General features: G+C 47.1%; 1 protein-coding gene across 4 annotated transcripts in view; it reads left to right on the forward strand.

The window, feature by feature from the left end:
* Positions 1-17,106, forward strand: part of LOC134957844 (putative ferric-chelate reductase 1) — a 265,125-nt gene that overhangs the window by 36,051 nt on the left and 211,968 nt on the right. For all 4 annotated transcript variants that reach the window (XM_063940058.1, XM_063940057.1, XM_063940060.1 and 1 more), the window contains one exon: positions 171-307. In XM_063940058.1, coding sequence (XP_063796128.1) covers positions 171-307 — 137 coding nt within the window. The remainder of the gene's footprint in view (positions 1-170; positions 308-17,106) is intronic.

Genomic DNA, 17,106 nt, shown 5'->3' on the forward strand with positions numbered 1-17,106 from the left:
CTACTTTTACTGAAGACAAAAGTGTAATATCCTCCTACAGACAATACTGCATGGCCTCTAAACCTACTGTATATTAATGACAATCCAAGCTTTCCGCTCTTGTAAATTGTAATGAAAAAATGTCATGTACGTATTATTGGCACTAATCTTTCTCTTCATTTCTACTTTAGTTACCATACAGTCCACATCTGGAAGTAAATTTATGGGATTCCTCCTTGAGGCTCGATCAGTGGGAGGCGACTGGGTTACTGGAAGTTTCTCCGTCACAGATGGGAATGCTCAAACACTAACGTGCAGTGCGGGCGCAGTACGTTAATCATTTATTATACACAATGATTTGTTTATTTTTACTAATATGCAGGAGCATACCCTCCAACTGTACCTTTTTGGCAGGTACAGTACCTTTTTTTTTTTTTATGGTCTGTACCGATTTTTGGCTGTCCAAACTTAGATTGAAAGTATAGGGAAAGGTCACGCCCCTTTTTGAATTTGTACCGAGTGTTGTGTGTAAAATGTTGGAGGGTATGCAGGAGCATCTAGTTTACCTGCGTGTGGCAGCATATAATCATTTTTATTTTATTTTATATATTTTTTTATTTTTTTCTTCTTCAGACATGTAGTCCCTAATCTTGGGATTAAATGCGCAGAAACACATAGGGGTATATGCAATTGCGGTCGAATTCCCGAAAATGTCGAAAAACTGGACTTTTTCGCCAAAAAAAAAAAATTGACAATGCAATACAGTACTTTTTGTCAAAAAAAAACTGACTTTTCAAATTCGACTTTTTGAAATTCGACATTTGACAAATTCGACATTTCTGCAATGGTACAAATGCGGCTTTTCGACAAAAGTATATTCAATTGAAGAATGTAAATTCGACAACAGTGCTTTTCGACAGTAAATTTGTCATTTTCAATCCGCCTCACTTTGCTGGCGGAATGTAATAACATTTTTTAAAAACATCTTTTTATTTGTGGTTTTTTTTGTATTGCTAATAGCATATCTATTTATATTAGAAAGGATTAGGTACTTGGTTTGTCTATTTAGGAGGCACAAGTATTTATATATTTTTTATTTTTTTATTTTTATGGAATGGGTTAAAAACCTGAAAAAAAATTGCGTGGGGTCCCCCCTCCTAAGCATAACCAGCCTCGGGCTGTTTGAGCCGGTCCTGGTTGCAAAAATACGGGGGGAAAAAATGACAGGGGATCCCCCGTATTTTAACAACCAGCACCGGGCTTTGCGCCTGGTCCTGGTGCAAAAAATACGGGGGACAAAAAGCGTAAGGGTCCCCCGTATTTTTTGCACCAGCACCGGGCTCCACTAGCTGGACAGATAATGCCACAGCCTGGGGACACTTTTATACCGCTCCCTGCGGCCGTGGCATTAAATACCCAACTAGTCACCCCTGGAGGAGTGGGGACCCCTTCAATCAAGGGGTCCCCCCCAGCCACCCAAGGGCCAGGAATGAAGCCCGAGGCTGTCTCCCCCCCCCCCCCCCCCCCCCACATCCAAAGGCTGCGGATGGGGGGCTGATAGCCTTGTTGAAAATGAACGAGTATTGTTTTTTGCAGAAGAACTACTAGTCCCAGCAAGCCACCTCAGCAAGCTGGTACTTGGAGAACCACAAGTACCAGCACGTGGGGGGGAAACGGGCCCGCTGGTACCTGTAGTTCTTCTACAAAAAAATACCCAAATAAAAACAGGACACGCACACCGTGAAAATACAACTTTATTTCACACATGCCGACACATACATACTTGCCTATGTTGACACACCGACTGCCACATCTCCATTGTCGAAGAATCCGGGGTACCTGAAAATAAAATTATATACTCACCTAAATCCAGTGTCCTGTGATATTTGTAATCCACGTACTTGGAAGAGAAAAAAACGCATACCCGATCCACACGGACTGAAAGGGGTCCCATGTTTACACATGGGACCCCTTGCCCCGAATGCTGAGACCCCCTGTGACTCCTGTCACAGGGGGTCCCTTCAGCCAATCAGGGAGCGCCACGTCGTGGCACTCTCCTGATTGGCTGTATGCGCGTCTGAGCTGTCAGACGTGCATCGCACAGCCCACTCCATTATCTTCAATGGTGGGAACTTTGCGGTCAGCGGTAAGGTCACCCGCGGTCAGCGGATGACCGCGGGTAACCCCACCGCTGACCACAAAGTTCCCACCATTGAAACTATTGGAGGTGCTGTGCGATGCGCTGTCTGCCAGCTCAGACGCGCATAGGGAATCGGGAGAGTGCCAGCACGTGGGGTTCCCTGATTGCCTGAAGGGACCCTCTGTGACAGGAGTCACAGGGGGTCTCAGCATTCGGGGAAAGGTGTCCCATGTGTAAACATGGGACCCCTTTCAGTCCGTGTGGATCGGGTATGCATTTTTTTTTGTGTGCCAAGTACGTGGATTACAAATATCACTAGACACTGGATTTAGGTGAGTATAATTATCTTTTCTTTTCAGGTACCCCATGGATTCTACTTGGAGAAGTGGACCAAACATCGTGTCAACATAGGTAAGTATGTATGTGTCGGCATGTGTGAAATGAAGTTGTATTTTCACGGTGTACGTGTCCTGTTTTTATTTGGGTATTTTTTTTGCAGAAGAACTACAGGTACCAGTGGGCCGGTTTTCCCTCCGCATGCTGGTACTTGTGGTTCTCCAAGTACCAGCTTGCGGAGGAGGCTTGCTGGGACTTGTAGTTCTTCTGCAAAAAACAATATTCGTTCATTTTCAACAAGGCTATCAGCCCCCCATCCGCAGCCCTTAGATGGGGGGACAGCCTCTGGCTTCACCCCTGGCCCCTTGGGTGGCTGGGGGGGACCCCTTGATTGAAGGGGTCCCCACTCCTCCAGGGTACCCTGGCCAGGGGTGACTAGTTGGGTATTTAATGCCACGGCCGCAGGGAGCGGTATAAAAGTGTCCCCCGGCTGTGGCATTATCTGTCCAGCTAGAGGAGCCCGGTGCTGGTACAAAAAATACGGGGGACCCCTACGCTTTTTGTCCCCCGTATTTTTTGCACTAGGACCAGGCGCAGAGCCCGGTGCTGGCTGTTGAAATACAGGGAATCCCCTGTCATTCCCCCCCCCCCCCCCCCGTATTTTTGCAACCAGGACCGGCTCAAAGAGCCCGAGGCTGGTTATGCTTAGGAGGGGGGACCCCACGCAATTTTTTTTTCGGGTTTTTTTTACCGTTTTTTGTACCATCTGAAAAGTCGATTCAAAATCCGTCAATTGGTCCGTTTTTCGACAGCTGGACTGTCGAATCCGTTTTTTATTGAATATGTCGAATTCTGGCACCGGCCGGCCGGAATTCGACGGTCGAATTGTGTCGAATTTAAAAACGGGCGAAAAATTGCCGCAATTCGCCCGGAATTGCATATACCCCATAAACTCTAATTTTTTAGCACCACCTTATTCATTGCAACCACTATCAGTCCTAAATTTCCAAGGCAACTTAGTTAACAATAGAACATTTGAGAAAATGCTGGTTAGACACAGCCTTGATAAAAATGTATTTTAAATAGATGGAAATGTCACATGATCTTATAAATCTATTACTCTTAGGGGCATATTCATTATCCTTAAAATGTCATAATTTCTACACTCCCCATGGGATGTAGAAACTGTGACATTCATCAAACTCCGAAAAAGCATTTTTTTCAGAGTTTGAGAGTATGTTCACTATCCTCAGATGGCGAACAGCCTCTGAATTTCAGCACAATCTGCTGTTTACATGGCAGCTTGTGCAGTAGGGGTAGGGGGGAGGAGAGTAGCCGCGGCTGCAAAGTGATCTCTGCAGCCGTGCATCCACTGTACTAATGTGCCAGCGCGGGCAGGAGGAAGCCGCTGATGATCCCAGAGTGGGTCGCGGCTGCACTGTGAACTGCGCCACCGGGCAGCCCAGGTGGCGGGAGAGAGAGGGGGGCAGCGCTGCACAGTAATTAGTTAAATGCCCTGGTGGGGGCCGCAGCTGTGCTGTGATTGCCGCCGCAGGGCAGCCACAGTGGCAGGGAATGAGAGGGGAAGGGCTGTGCTGCTGCTGCACAAGCCTAGCTCAGACAAGGAGGGGGGCCGCAGCTGCAGAGCGATTTCTGCAGCCGGCAGCCCTGGTCCTAAGGTGCCGGCTGCGGGTGCAGGGGAGGCAGCGGCGACACGGCAGAGGCTGACATCCACCTCTGCTGCCATGACCCCTGCTGCCTGCTGCACACAACCAAGGGGGGAGGCGATGTACCCTGCTCTGGGGTGCTGGGTGCGGGCATGGTGGGGGGCAGAGGCTGTTTGTAGGAGATGCACTGTAAGAATAGGGTGAGAATGCAGGGAGGGTGAGCAAATGGGTAGTGGAGCTGCTCTCCGTCCCTGTAAGAGGGCAGCTTACATGGTGAAAATTATCACTTTTCCAAAAAACTTCACAAAGACCAGTTTTTCGGAAGTGATAATTTTTTTCATGGGGGTGAGAGAGGGGTGTGGGTGCAGTGCCTGCTGCCGTGCAGGTGTAGTCTCACTGCTTACCTTGCACCCAGGGCCGGCTCTAGGCATGTTCGAATAGAGCAGCCGCGCAGGGCGCCACCCTTAATGGGCGCCGCGCGCTGCCGCCGCCATATTAGATGCTGGAGCCGGCCCTGTGTGTGCAGCATTGGCCCGTCCCGCCCGTGTGTGCGCTATGCGCGGCGCCAGTGTTTAACGTCAGACGCCGGCAACGCGCATAGCGCACACAAGTGGCCGCCCACCCGGACCCGGACCCAGGCTCACTCTCACTCGCCCGGCCGCCCGCCCGCCAGCACTCCCGCACTCGGACAGGCGGACAGCAGTACTCCTCCCCAGCGCCGCAGGTATTTTGGGGGGGGGGGATCCGCACTGTGGGGGCATTTATCTGGCACTGTGGGGGGCATTTATCTGGCACTGTGGGGGGCATTTTTGGCTCTGTGGGGGGCATTTCTGGCACACTGGGGGCATTTCTGGCACACTGGGGGGCATTTCTGGCACACTGGGGGGCATTTATCTTGCACACTGGGGGGCATTTATCTTGCACACTGGGGGGCATTTATCTTGCACTGTGGGGGCATTTATCTTGCACTGTGGGGGGCATTTATCTTGCACTGTGGGGGGCATTTATCTTGCACTGTGGGGGGCATTTCTGGCACTGTGGGGGGCATTTCTGGCACTGTGGGGGCATTTCTGTATCGGGCACTGTGGGGGCATTTCTGTATCGGGCACTGTGGGGGCATTTCTGTATCGGGCACCGTGGGGGCATTTATGTATCGGGCACCGTGGGGGCATTTATGTATCTGGCACTGTGGGGGCATTTCTTGCACTGTGGGGGCATATCTTGCACTGTGAGGGCATTAATGTATCTGGTACTGTGGGGGCATATCTGCGCTGTGGGGGCATTTATCCATCTGGAACTGTGTGGCCATTTATGTAGCTGGCACTGCTGGGGGGCATGTCACGTGTAGCTGGCACTGCTGGGGGGCATGTCATGTGTAGCTGGCACTGCTGGGGGGCATATCATGTAGTGTTCCCGCTAGGCGTCTGTGGCTGGGCAGTGTGTCTCAGTGCTCTACCTGGCGCAATGTGTCTAACGTGCTCTTATAGGAGGTTCTACCTGGTGCAATGTGTATTAGCTGCACTACTGTGTGGTGTAATGTGAATTGCCACTATAATGTGGCTACGCACCTTCCCCACGAAGTAACTCCCCTAAATTTTTGCTGCGCGCCTTCGGCGCGCACTGTCCATGCTTTAGCGTGTGGAAGTGGGAACAACAAGCATTACAATATGTACATAATTTTGCCCACCTAACTTAAAAATGTGCCCTCCCTGTGATCAGCAACCTGCCCTAAAAAGTGAACACTATCATGTGTAGCTGGCACTGCTAGGAGTCATGTCACGTGTAGCTGGCACTGCTGGAGGGCATGTCATGTGTAGCTGGCACTGCTGGGGGGCGAGACCACGCCCACTTTTCAGGAGGCCACACCCACTTTTCCAGGAGCGCGCGCGCATGGGGGGCACTTTTAAATTTTCTCGCTTATGGTGCTAATGGATCTGGAATCTTCGCTGGAACCTGGACACGGCAATCCCCTTCCAGAAACACAGTGGTCGAGCTAGGAAAAAAAAGAAAACAATGAAGGAGTATCAACTCTTTTCCCAAAGGAAAAGAGGATTTTCCGGGGGTGGCGGCGACCTTCACCGGTTAGGTGAAAATCCTCATCGGCATAAAGCCTCAGCCACCCAATTTTCACCTAACGGCGCTCTCACGCTGAGGTATACACTGGACCTTACACGGCTGAGCAAGGTCCACTGAACCGGTGCTCAGGGGACAGACGGACACAGGGACAGACACACACAGATGATGCTCACCATTGCCAAACTTGTACTCTGATCTTCTCCACTTACAGGTCCCTGTAAGGAGGCAAAAACAGCCGTGCAGGGCCAAAAGCTAACCTAGTGTGCGTCCGCTACACTAGCTTCATTAACATAGCCCTCAAACTAGCTCAGGGGTGTGTGGTGCAACACAAACTATGCACAAACTTTACCCTGCACGGGAAAACCGCACATGTCATAACGCAGTACAAGAAAAACCAACGTCCTCTCCCTTTCAATCCCTATCTCCTTAAGCTGTTGGGGCTACATGTGTGGAGCTGGAACGCTCCTCCACACAGGTGAAAACTTACTTTAGATTACTTACAGTGACCCAGGCCTAATGCCCAGCGTCACTCCTTGTATGCGGCTCAGGCCTACGGGCCTGCCTACTTTGGGCACGTTGCGGTGGCCTGGGCCCAGCGCCCAGTACCACCCTTATTCACCTAATGGGGGGAGCACTTGTTAACTAGGCCTAGCGCCCCCTAACTGCGCACAGGCCAGAGGCTTGACTTCACCCACAGGCCTAGTGCCTGCCTACATGTGGCCAGTGGAGTGACTCGGCCTAATACCCAGAGTCACCTTATATACCTAAGGGGCCGCACTTCAGGGCCTAATGCCTTCTACATGGGGACAGGTCTAATGCCTGGGATTAGCCACCGGCCTATTGCCTGCCTACTGCGTCACAGGCCAGTGGCCTGACTATGCCCACAGGCCTAATGCCCGATTCCTGGTGGCCTAGGGAGGATCTGTGTAGGTCCTTACAAGGGCCTACCTTACGGTGGAGAAGGCTGCAGTGGGCAACTTTCCAGCTCTATTTCTTCCCACCACTGCAGCGCTTCTCAGTCCTGGATGGGCTCTTCTGCCGCTGGCCCGTCCTGGCCAGCAGCGCCGCCGCCTCTTTTTCGCGTCCAGCTGCCGCTGGACATCTGCTTTTCAGGAGCCCGGCATCTTCTGGCCTCTTCCGCGGCCACCGGAGCTCTTCCCGCAGCATCTTCTGTTTTTTCTTCTTGCGCTGCCCGTTTCTTCACCACTCGTCTCTTCACCACTCTTCTGCGTGGCCTGCTTCTTCCTGGTCCCGGCGGCGTCTGACGCCACTCGCTGGGTGCGGGGCCAGGTGCGGCGCAGAGAACGCAGATTGGCTCACGGAGGACGCCAAGTTTAAAACGCAGCTGCCAGGTGCCGCTGAACGACCAGTGCCGGGAACCAATAGATGGTCCCGGCTCTGGACACCCGCCGCTGCTGCTGCACCAACGCTGAGATCAGACACCTGATCCCAGTGCTGTCCTCTGCTGTGTCCCGCAGGGGACACAGGTCCCCTGCACTCTGCTGCCCGCCCGGCACTGGGAGTGGACGCACCGTCCCAGCACTGGACCACTTTATCCACAGAGACATATTGAATACTGAAAAAATTGTGAGAGAATACAATGAGAATTGAAAACTAAAAATTCTCATTGCACAATTTTTTTCATAATGAATATGCCCCTTAACCTTTTATCAGCATGATTTGCCATGTGTAGAGAGAAGCATCTGTGGTATTCATGCAAGCAGTGCAAGACCACATGAAATGCATAACTTCACAATATAAAACTGAAAGACAATGAAGTCAGAGGTTTGTATTTTATTTCCCCATTATTTGTATGGCACCACCAAGTGTATGTAGAACTGTAGAGAGAAACCAATATGAAATAATGTGTTCTAGTCTTATCCTTCCTTTTCTCTTCACACACTTTCAACTACGAATGCATAATAAGAAGCCCTGTGCTGTGGGGCACACCAAGCTGCTGTGCCTCATAAAGTAATAGCTAGTAAGCAGGGGCTCTTTAAGAGAGGAGGAGGCCTGTGTGCTGCCTACTCCGTATGGGCCCCCTCCTCTCTGCAGGAGAACTGTAGAGTCTGAGCTCTAGAGGGCTCAGACTCTACTGCACATGCGCAGATCTCTGGGATAATTACGCGGCAGACATTTTCCCAGTGATTTTTCTACTGCGCATGTGCAGAACGCCATTTTCACAGGGTTTTAACAGCGCCTGTAACGTCTGTGTGGGACTCTGGAGGGGTGAGTATTATAAAAAAAAAAAAAAGTGCAGTGTGGGCCCCCTCTGGACTTGGGGGCCCGTGTGCACCATACACACTGCACCCATTATAGAAATGCCAGTGCTAGTAAGAAGATCAGGAGTACTGCTTTATAATACCCCCATTCAGTTCATTAACTAGATGTACATCATCAGTGCCATTGCCCAGGACTTCAGGAGCTTGCAGAGACCTAGAATTACACCCTGCATCCAGTAGCACTTCTTCAGAGCTGCCTGCAGCATCAAAGGGACGTTCTGGCAGGTAGCCTGTGGAAGTGCCAAGAGTGTCCTTAAGGTTCGGACAGTGCTCTCTACTTCCCAGACCTATGGTTCCCATCCCCTAGTTGTGATGTCATGACATCATGACATCATATGTTTAGGGGGCTAGGGTGGCATTGATCCCTCTTCTAGCCCTGCCCCATTAACTGTAGTAATAGGCAGTATTTATCAGAAATAATGAATGTTTAGCAGAAAGCAATTAACTAATTCACCCTCTTTGGCTGCTTATGGGTGTGTGTGTGTGCGTGTGTGTGTGTGTGTTTTTTTGTTTAGCAAAATTGTCCGTTATGCATATACTATCATACCTACCATGTGTTTATTTTATTTCCAAGATTATTTTTTTTATTGAGGCAAAAGCATCCTACAAAATCCCCCCAAAATATACATGCAGAGCATCACATAATGAAATAGACACCGTAAAATAAACAAACAGCTTTCATAATCCAAAGAAATATACTGTACATGAAGGATATCGCATAATGAAATCAACTCTATATAGTTAATACATTGTGTTAATGCATAGGATATACAGTAGTTGATTCAGAAACTATTATATAATGCAGCCTGCTTTTATAATGCCATTTAAGTAATGCTGGATCCAAAGCTAAGTATAAAAGTTTGCCAAGGAAGAAGTCTCAGTGCTCACTCTTCAGCCAAAATAATGGAAGGTTCAACAAGAAGAGCACAAGTCTCATACTATTGAGTCAGGCACATTCTATGATAGATCGGAGATTGCATCAAAGGGGGTAATTCAGATCTGATTGCAGCAGATATAACGTGCAGAGAGAGTTAGATTTGGGCGGGTTATATTGTTTCTGTGCCGGGTAATGGCTGCTTTATTTTTACACTGCTATTTAAATTTCAGTTTGAACACACCCCACCCAAATCTAACTCTCTGCACATGTTATATCTGCCCCACCTGCAGTGCACATGGTTTTGCCGATTAGCTAAACAAATTTGCTGCTGCGATCAGATCTGAATTAGGCCCAAAGTTGGTAAAGTGAAGATCTAACTTTCTCATGTATTAAAGAATAATGCAACTCTCTCCTCCTTATCAAATGTCAAATTCACCCAATCCATATGAAAAATAAAGTGGAGTTTTTCTTTATACAATCTGAAGTTATTAGGAGTGGGGTGTATCTATTTTTGTAGTATGGTAATCTCCGTTGCCACACTCAATACCAATAACCATTTTCTGCTACCTTGGGTAAGGATGGCCTTCTCCTGAGTGAATGGAACATCATTGACTAAGTGACTTCAGCCGCCCACCTTTCCCTCCTCCAAATCCCTGATCCACTAGACACTCCCATCAATGGTAAAGACCTGCTTCATCTCTACCACATCTGGGGCATCTGTAGGGGATGCGGTCAATTTACCTACAATCAAAATCCCGACAACCAATGACCGATTGTCAAAATCCTGACATGGTCCAAATACAGGCATTTAAAATGTTGACCAGGTCAAAATACCAACATTTAAAATGTCGACAAGTCAAAAAGTCGACATGAGTTTTTCATGATGATTTTATTTTTTTATTGAAACTGACTTGTTCATACTTTAACATCCCAGTGGACCTGGAGGGGAAATATAATAGAGTGCCGAGCGCAGCGAGGCACCGTGCCCAAAGCATGGCAAGTGCAGCGTGCCATGTGAGGGGATGCGGTATACTTATACAGTGTCCATGTCAACCTATGTTTACATACACACCAAAAAACAATGAAAAACATGTCGACTATCTCCCAAGATTAGCTTTGGCATTTTTCCTGACTGAATCAGCATGGGACCTTCTTGGAGCTGTAAATCGACAAGATTTTCCCAGAGGTTGCCAGATGGAGTCTTTCCAAAGTTCTTAACAGAGTCTTTCAAGTAGTTTCCCAGGTCAAATGACACAGCCTACATGAAGCTATCACCAACACTGACTGAGCAAAAAAAATAGGATTTTAATACCTACCGGTAAATCCTTTTCTCTTAGTCCGTAGAGGATGCTGGGGACACTTCAAGAACCATGGGGTATGGACGGGATCCGCAGGAGACATGGGCACTTTAAGACTTAAGGGGTGTGAACTGGCTCCTCCCTCTATGCCCCTCCTCCAGACTCCAGTTATAGGAACTGTGCCCAGAGAGACGGACATTTCGAGGAAAGGATTTGTATATAATTAAGGTGGGACACATACCAGCTCACACCTCAAACACGCCGTACAACATGGCATTTAACAAAACTCCAGTCAACGGCATGAACAACACCAGCAACAGGCTGACTACAACATAACACAACCTGTGTGTAAACATAACTAATAACTGCAGATAGAGTCCGCACTGGGACGGGAGCCCAGCATCCTCTACGGACTAAGAGAAAAGGATTTACCGGTAGGTATTAACCTTTGTTCTTCTTATGATCTTTAGCACCTTTGGAATGAGTGGAAGCGGAGGAAACACGTACACCGACTGAAACACCCATGGTGTTACCAGCGCGTCCACCGCTATTGCTTGAGGGTCACTCGACCTGGAACAATATCTCTGAAGTTTCTTGTTGATGCGAGACGCCATCATGTCTATTTGAGGAATTCCCCAAAGACTTGTCACTTCTGTGAAGACCTCTTGATGAAGACTCCACTCTCCTGGATGGAGATCGTGTCTGCTGAGGAAGTCTGCTTCCCAATTGTCCACTCCTGGAATGAAGACTGCCGACAGAGCGCTTGTATGTCTTTCTGCCTAGCGGAGAACTTTTGTGGCCTCGGCCATTGCCGCCCTGCTATTTGTTCCGCCCTGGCGGTTTATGTGCGCTACTGCTGTTATATTGTCTGATTGTATTAGGACGGGCAGGTTGCGAAGAAGACGTTCTGCTTGAAGAAGGCCGTTGTAAATGGCCCTTAACTCCAGAACGTTTATGTGTAGACGAACTTCCAGGCTTGACCATCTTCCCTGGAAGGTTTCCCCATGTGTGACTGCTCCCCAGCCTCGGAAACTCACATCCGTGGTTACTAGGATCCAGTCCTGGATCCCGAACCTGCGTCCATCTAGGACAGAGGTTCTCAAACTCTGTCCTCGGGGGCACACACAGTGCATGTTTTGCAGGTCTCCTCACAGAATCGCAAGTGAAATAATTAGCTCCACCTGTGGACCTTTTAAAATGTGTCAGTGAGTAATTAATACACCTGTGCACCTGCTGGGTTACCTGCAAAACATGCACTGTGTGTGCCCCCGAGGACCGAGTTTGAGAACCTCTGCTCTAGGAGGTGAGAGCTGTGCAGCCACCACAGGAGTGAGATTCTGGTCTTGGAGGATAGGACTATTTTCCGGTGCATGTGCAGGTGGGATCTGGACCACTTGTCCAACAGGTCCCACTGAAACACTATGGCATGGAATCTGCCAAACTGAATGGCCTCGTAGGCCGCCACCATCTTCCCCAGCAACTGAGTGCATTGATGAATTGATACTCTCGCTGGTTTCAGAATTTGTTTTACCAAACTCTGAATTTCCAGAGCCTTCTCTTCTGGAAGAAAAACTCTCTGTAATTCCGTGTCCAGAATCATTCCCTAAAACAGCCGCTTCGTCGGATTCAGTTGTGACTTCGGCAGGTTTAGGAGCCAACCATGTTGTTGCAGCACTGTCAGGGAGAGTGCATTGTCCTGCTCCAGCTTGGCTTTGGATCTCGCCTTTTTCAGGAGATCGTCCAGGTACGAGATAATCGTGATTCCTTGCCTGCGAAGGAGGACCATCATTTCCGCCATTACCTTGGTGAAAATCCTCGGAGCCGTGGACAGACCAAACGGCAACGTCTGAAATTGGTAATGACAATCCTGAGTAGCAAACCTCTGGTAAGCCTGAGGCGGAGGATATATGGGGATGTGTAAGTAGGCATCCTTTATGTCGACCGACTCCATGAAGTCCCCTTCCTCGAGACTGGAGATCACTGCTCGGAGAGATTCCATCTTGAATTTGAATTTTCTCAGGTAAAGATTGAGGGACTTTAGGTTCAGAATTGGTTCAGAATTTGTGGTCGTCTGGCTTCGGGACCACAAACAGGCTTGAATAAAAGTCTTCTCCCTGACTTGATTTAGATACAACTTTTGTATTGCATCGCATACTACCTCCCTGTTTGGAAGAGAAGCTGGTAAGGCTGATTTGAAAAAACGTAGAAGGGGAACGTCTTGAAGCTCCAGTTTGTACCCCTGGGACACTATTTCTAAAATCAACGGGTCTAGGGCCGAATTAACCCAGAAATGACTGAAGAGCTTGAGACATGCCCCCACCAGTGCGGACTCCCGCAGAGGAGCCCCAGCGTCATGCGGTGGATTTTGGCAGAAGCCGGGGAGGACTTCTGCTCCTGAGAACTTGCCACGGCCGGAGATCTTTTACCTCTGCCTATTCCTCTGTTAGCAAGGAAGGAATAACCTCGGCCTTTTTTGTATTTATTCGGCCAAAAGGACTGCATCTGCAAGTGGTGCGCTTCCTTTTGTTGTGGAGTGACATAAGGTAAAAAAGACGACTTACCCTCGGTAGCCGTAGATACCAGCTCAGCTAGACCTTCACCAAACAATACACCACCTTTATACGGTAGAGACTCCATAGCTTTCTTAGAGTCAGCATCAGCATTCCATTGATGAATTCACAATGCTCTCCTTGCTGAGACTGCCATGGCATTGGCCCTTGATCCCAAGAGGCCAATATCTAGAAACATAGAAACATAGAATTTGTCGGCAGATAAGAACCACTTAGCCCATCTAGTCTGCCCCTTATTTTATTTTTTTTATAACTAACCTTATTTGATCCTTATTTCTTTTTAAGGATACCCTTATGTCTATCCCATGCATGTTTAAATTGCTCTACTGTCTTAGCCTCTACCACCTCTGATGGGAGGCTATTCCACTTGTCCACTACCCTTTCTGTGAAATAATTTTTCCGCAAATTTCCCCTGAACCTCCCCCCCTCCAGTCTCAGTGCATGTCCTCGTGTCCTATTGCTTCTCTTCATTTGGAGAATGTTTCCCTCCTGGACTTTGTTAAAACCCTTGATATATTTGAAAGTTTCTATCATGTCCCCCCTTTCCCTTCTCTGCTCCAAACTATACATATTGAGACTTCTTAGTCTTTCTGGGTATGTTTTGTGATGTAGGCCATGCACCATTTTAGTTGCCCTCCTTTGTACAGTTTCTAATGTATTAATATCCTTTTGATGATATGGCCTCCAGAACTGAATACAGTATTCTAGATGAGGCCGTACCAATGACCTATACAGTGGCATTATTACTTCTTTCTTTCTGCTGCTGATTCCTCTCCCAATGCAGCCAAGCATCTGACTAGCCTTCCTCATTGCCTTGTTACATTGCTTACCTGCTTTTAAGTCATCTGAAATAGTGACTCCTAGATCCCTTTCCTCCTCAGTAGTTTCCAGTATAGTGCCATTAATACTGTATTTAGCTTTAGGATTTTTGAGACCCAAGTGCATGATTTTGCATTTTTTGGCATTAAACTGTAATTGCCAGACTCTTGACCATTCCTCTAGTCTACCTAGATCCTCAATCATTTGTTTTACCCCACCTAGTGTGTCTACCCTGTTGCATACCTTTGTGTCATCTGCAAAAAGGCATACTTTCCCTTTAATGCCATTTGCAATGTCACCAATAAAGATATTAAAAAGCACTGGTCCAAGTACAGATCCCTGGGGTACTCCACTGGTAACATTTCCCTCCTGTGAATGCACTCCATTTACCACAACTCTCTGTTTTCTATCCTTCAACCAAGATCTTATCCATTCAATAATCCTAATATCCAATCCCAAACTTTCAAGTTTATTTAGCAGTCTGCGATGTGGTACTGTGTCAAAAGCCTTACTAAAGTCTAGATAAGCTATATCCATGGCTCCACCTTTATCCATCACTTTAGTCACACAATCAAAAAAGTCAATAAGATTTGTTTGACATGATCTCCCCCCAGTGAATCCATGCTGTTTGGGATCCAGTAAATTGCCGGATTTGAGATAATCTACAACTCTTTCTTTTAAGAGTGTTTCCATCAATTTCCCTACTACTGATGTAAGACTCACTCGCCGCTTCCTTTAGGTAGGCTGCTGCGTCTCTGATATAACCCAGCGTTAAAAGGATGGTATCCCTGTCCAGGGTATCTATTAGAGATGAGCGCCGGAAATTTTTCGGGTTTTGGGTTCGGTTCCGCGGCCGTGTTTTGGGTTCGACCGCGTTTTGGCAAAACCTCACCGAATTTTTTTTGTCGGATTCGGGTGTGTTTTGGATTCAAATGTTTTTTTCAAAAAACACTAAAAAAACTGCTTAAATCATAGAATTTGGGGGTCATTTTGATCCCAAAGTATTATTAACCTCAAAAACCATAATTTACACTCATTTTCAGTCTATTCTGAATACCTCACACCTCACAATATTATTTTTAGTCCTAAAATTTGCACCTAGGTCGCTGGATGACTAAGCTAAGCGACCCTAGTGGCCGACACAAACACCGGGCCCATCTAGGAGTGTCACTGCAGTGTCACGCAGGATGGCCCTTCCAAAAAACACTCCCCAAACAGCACATGACGCAAAGAAAAAAAGAGGCGCAATGAGGTAGCTGTGTGAGTAAGATAAGCGACCCTAGTGGCCGACACAAACACCGGGCCCATCTAGGAGTGTCACTGCAGTGTCACGCAGGATGTCCCTTCCAAAAAACCCTCCCCAAACAGCACATGACGCGCTCTGTACTATGCCATTGGGCATCGGCCTTGGCAGACGACGTTGCTGGCATTTCATCGTCTCGGCCATGACTAGTGGCAGCAGCTTCAGCACGAGGTGGAAGTGGATCTTGATCTTTCCCTAATTTTGGAACCTCAACATTTTTGTTCTCCATATTTTAATAGGCACAACTAAAAGGCACCTCAGGTAAACAATGGAGATGGATGGATACTAGTATACAATTATGGATGGACTGCCGAGTGCCGACACAGAGGTAGCTACAGCCGTGGACTACCGTACTGTGTCTGCTGCTAATATAGACTGGATGATTGATAATGAGATGAAATCAATATATATATGTATGTATATATAATATCACTAGTACTGCAGCCGGACAGGTAGATAATATATTTATTAGGTATTGGTAATGATGACTGATGACGGACCTGCTGGACACTGTCAGCTCAGCAGCACCGCAGACTGCTACAGTAAGCTACTATACTATAGTAGTATGTACAAAGAAGAAAGAAAAAAAAAACCCACGGGTAGGTGGTATACAATATTATATATATATATATATATATATACATATATATATATATATATATATTATATATATAATATATATATATATATATATATATTATATACAATTATATATATATATTAAACTGGTGGTGATTGATTATTAAACTGGTGGTCAGGTCACGTTGCAACTTGCAACTAGTACTCCGAGTCCTAAGCAGACAATCACAAAATATATTATTATACTGGTGGTCAGTGTGGTCACAACAATGGCAGTGTGGCACTGACTCTGGCAGCAAAAGTGTGCACTGTACGTTATATGTACTCCTGAGTCCTGCTCTCTGACAGTGGGGAGCAGTTAGAGTCTGTGTCTCCCCCACAAGTCAGATAATACACTTACAGTCACACTATCTAATCTATAAATATCACTTCAGCAAGTAGTATAGTAGTATACAGTATAGTAGTACTCCTCCTAATAATGCTCCCCAAAATACTGTCTCTCTTCTCTAAACGGAGAGGACGCCAGCCACGTCCTCTCCCTATGACTCTATAAATATCACTTCAGCAAGTAGTAGAGTAGTATACAGTATAGTAGTACTCCTCCTAATAATGCTCCCCAAAATACTGTCTCTCTCTTCTCTAAATGGAGAGGACGCCAGCCACGTCCTCTCCCTATGACTCTATAAATATCACTTCAGCAAGTAGTAGAGTAGTATACAGTATAGTAGTACTCCTCCTAATAATGCTCCCCAAAATAGTATACTGTGTCTCTCTCTTCTCTAAATGGAGAGGACGCCAGCCACGTCCTCTCCCTATGACTCTATAAATATCACTTCAGCAAGTAGTATAGTAGTATACAGTATAGTAGTACTCCTCCTAATAATGCTCCCCAAAATACTGTGTCTCTCTCTTCTCTAAACGGAGAGGACGCCAGCCACGTCCTCTCCCTATGACTCTATAAATATCACTTCAGCAAGTAGTAGAGTAGTATACAGTATAGTAGTACTCCTCCTAATAATGCTCCCCAAAATAGTATACTGTGTCTCTCTCTTCTCTAAACGGAGAGGACGCCAGCCACGTCCTCTCCCTATGACTCTATAAATATCACTTCAGCAAGTAGTATACAGTATAGTAGTACTCCTCCTAATAATGCTCCCCAAAATACTGTGTCTCTCTCTTC

The sequence above is a fragment of the Pseudophryne corroboree genome, chromosome 9 (assembly GCF_028390025.1).
Source record: "Pseudophryne corroboree isolate aPseCor3 chromosome 9, aPseCor3.hap2, whole genome shotgun sequence".
Classification (NCBI taxonomy): domain Eukaryota; kingdom Metazoa; phylum Chordata; class Amphibia; order Anura; family Myobatrachidae; genus Pseudophryne; species Pseudophryne corroboree.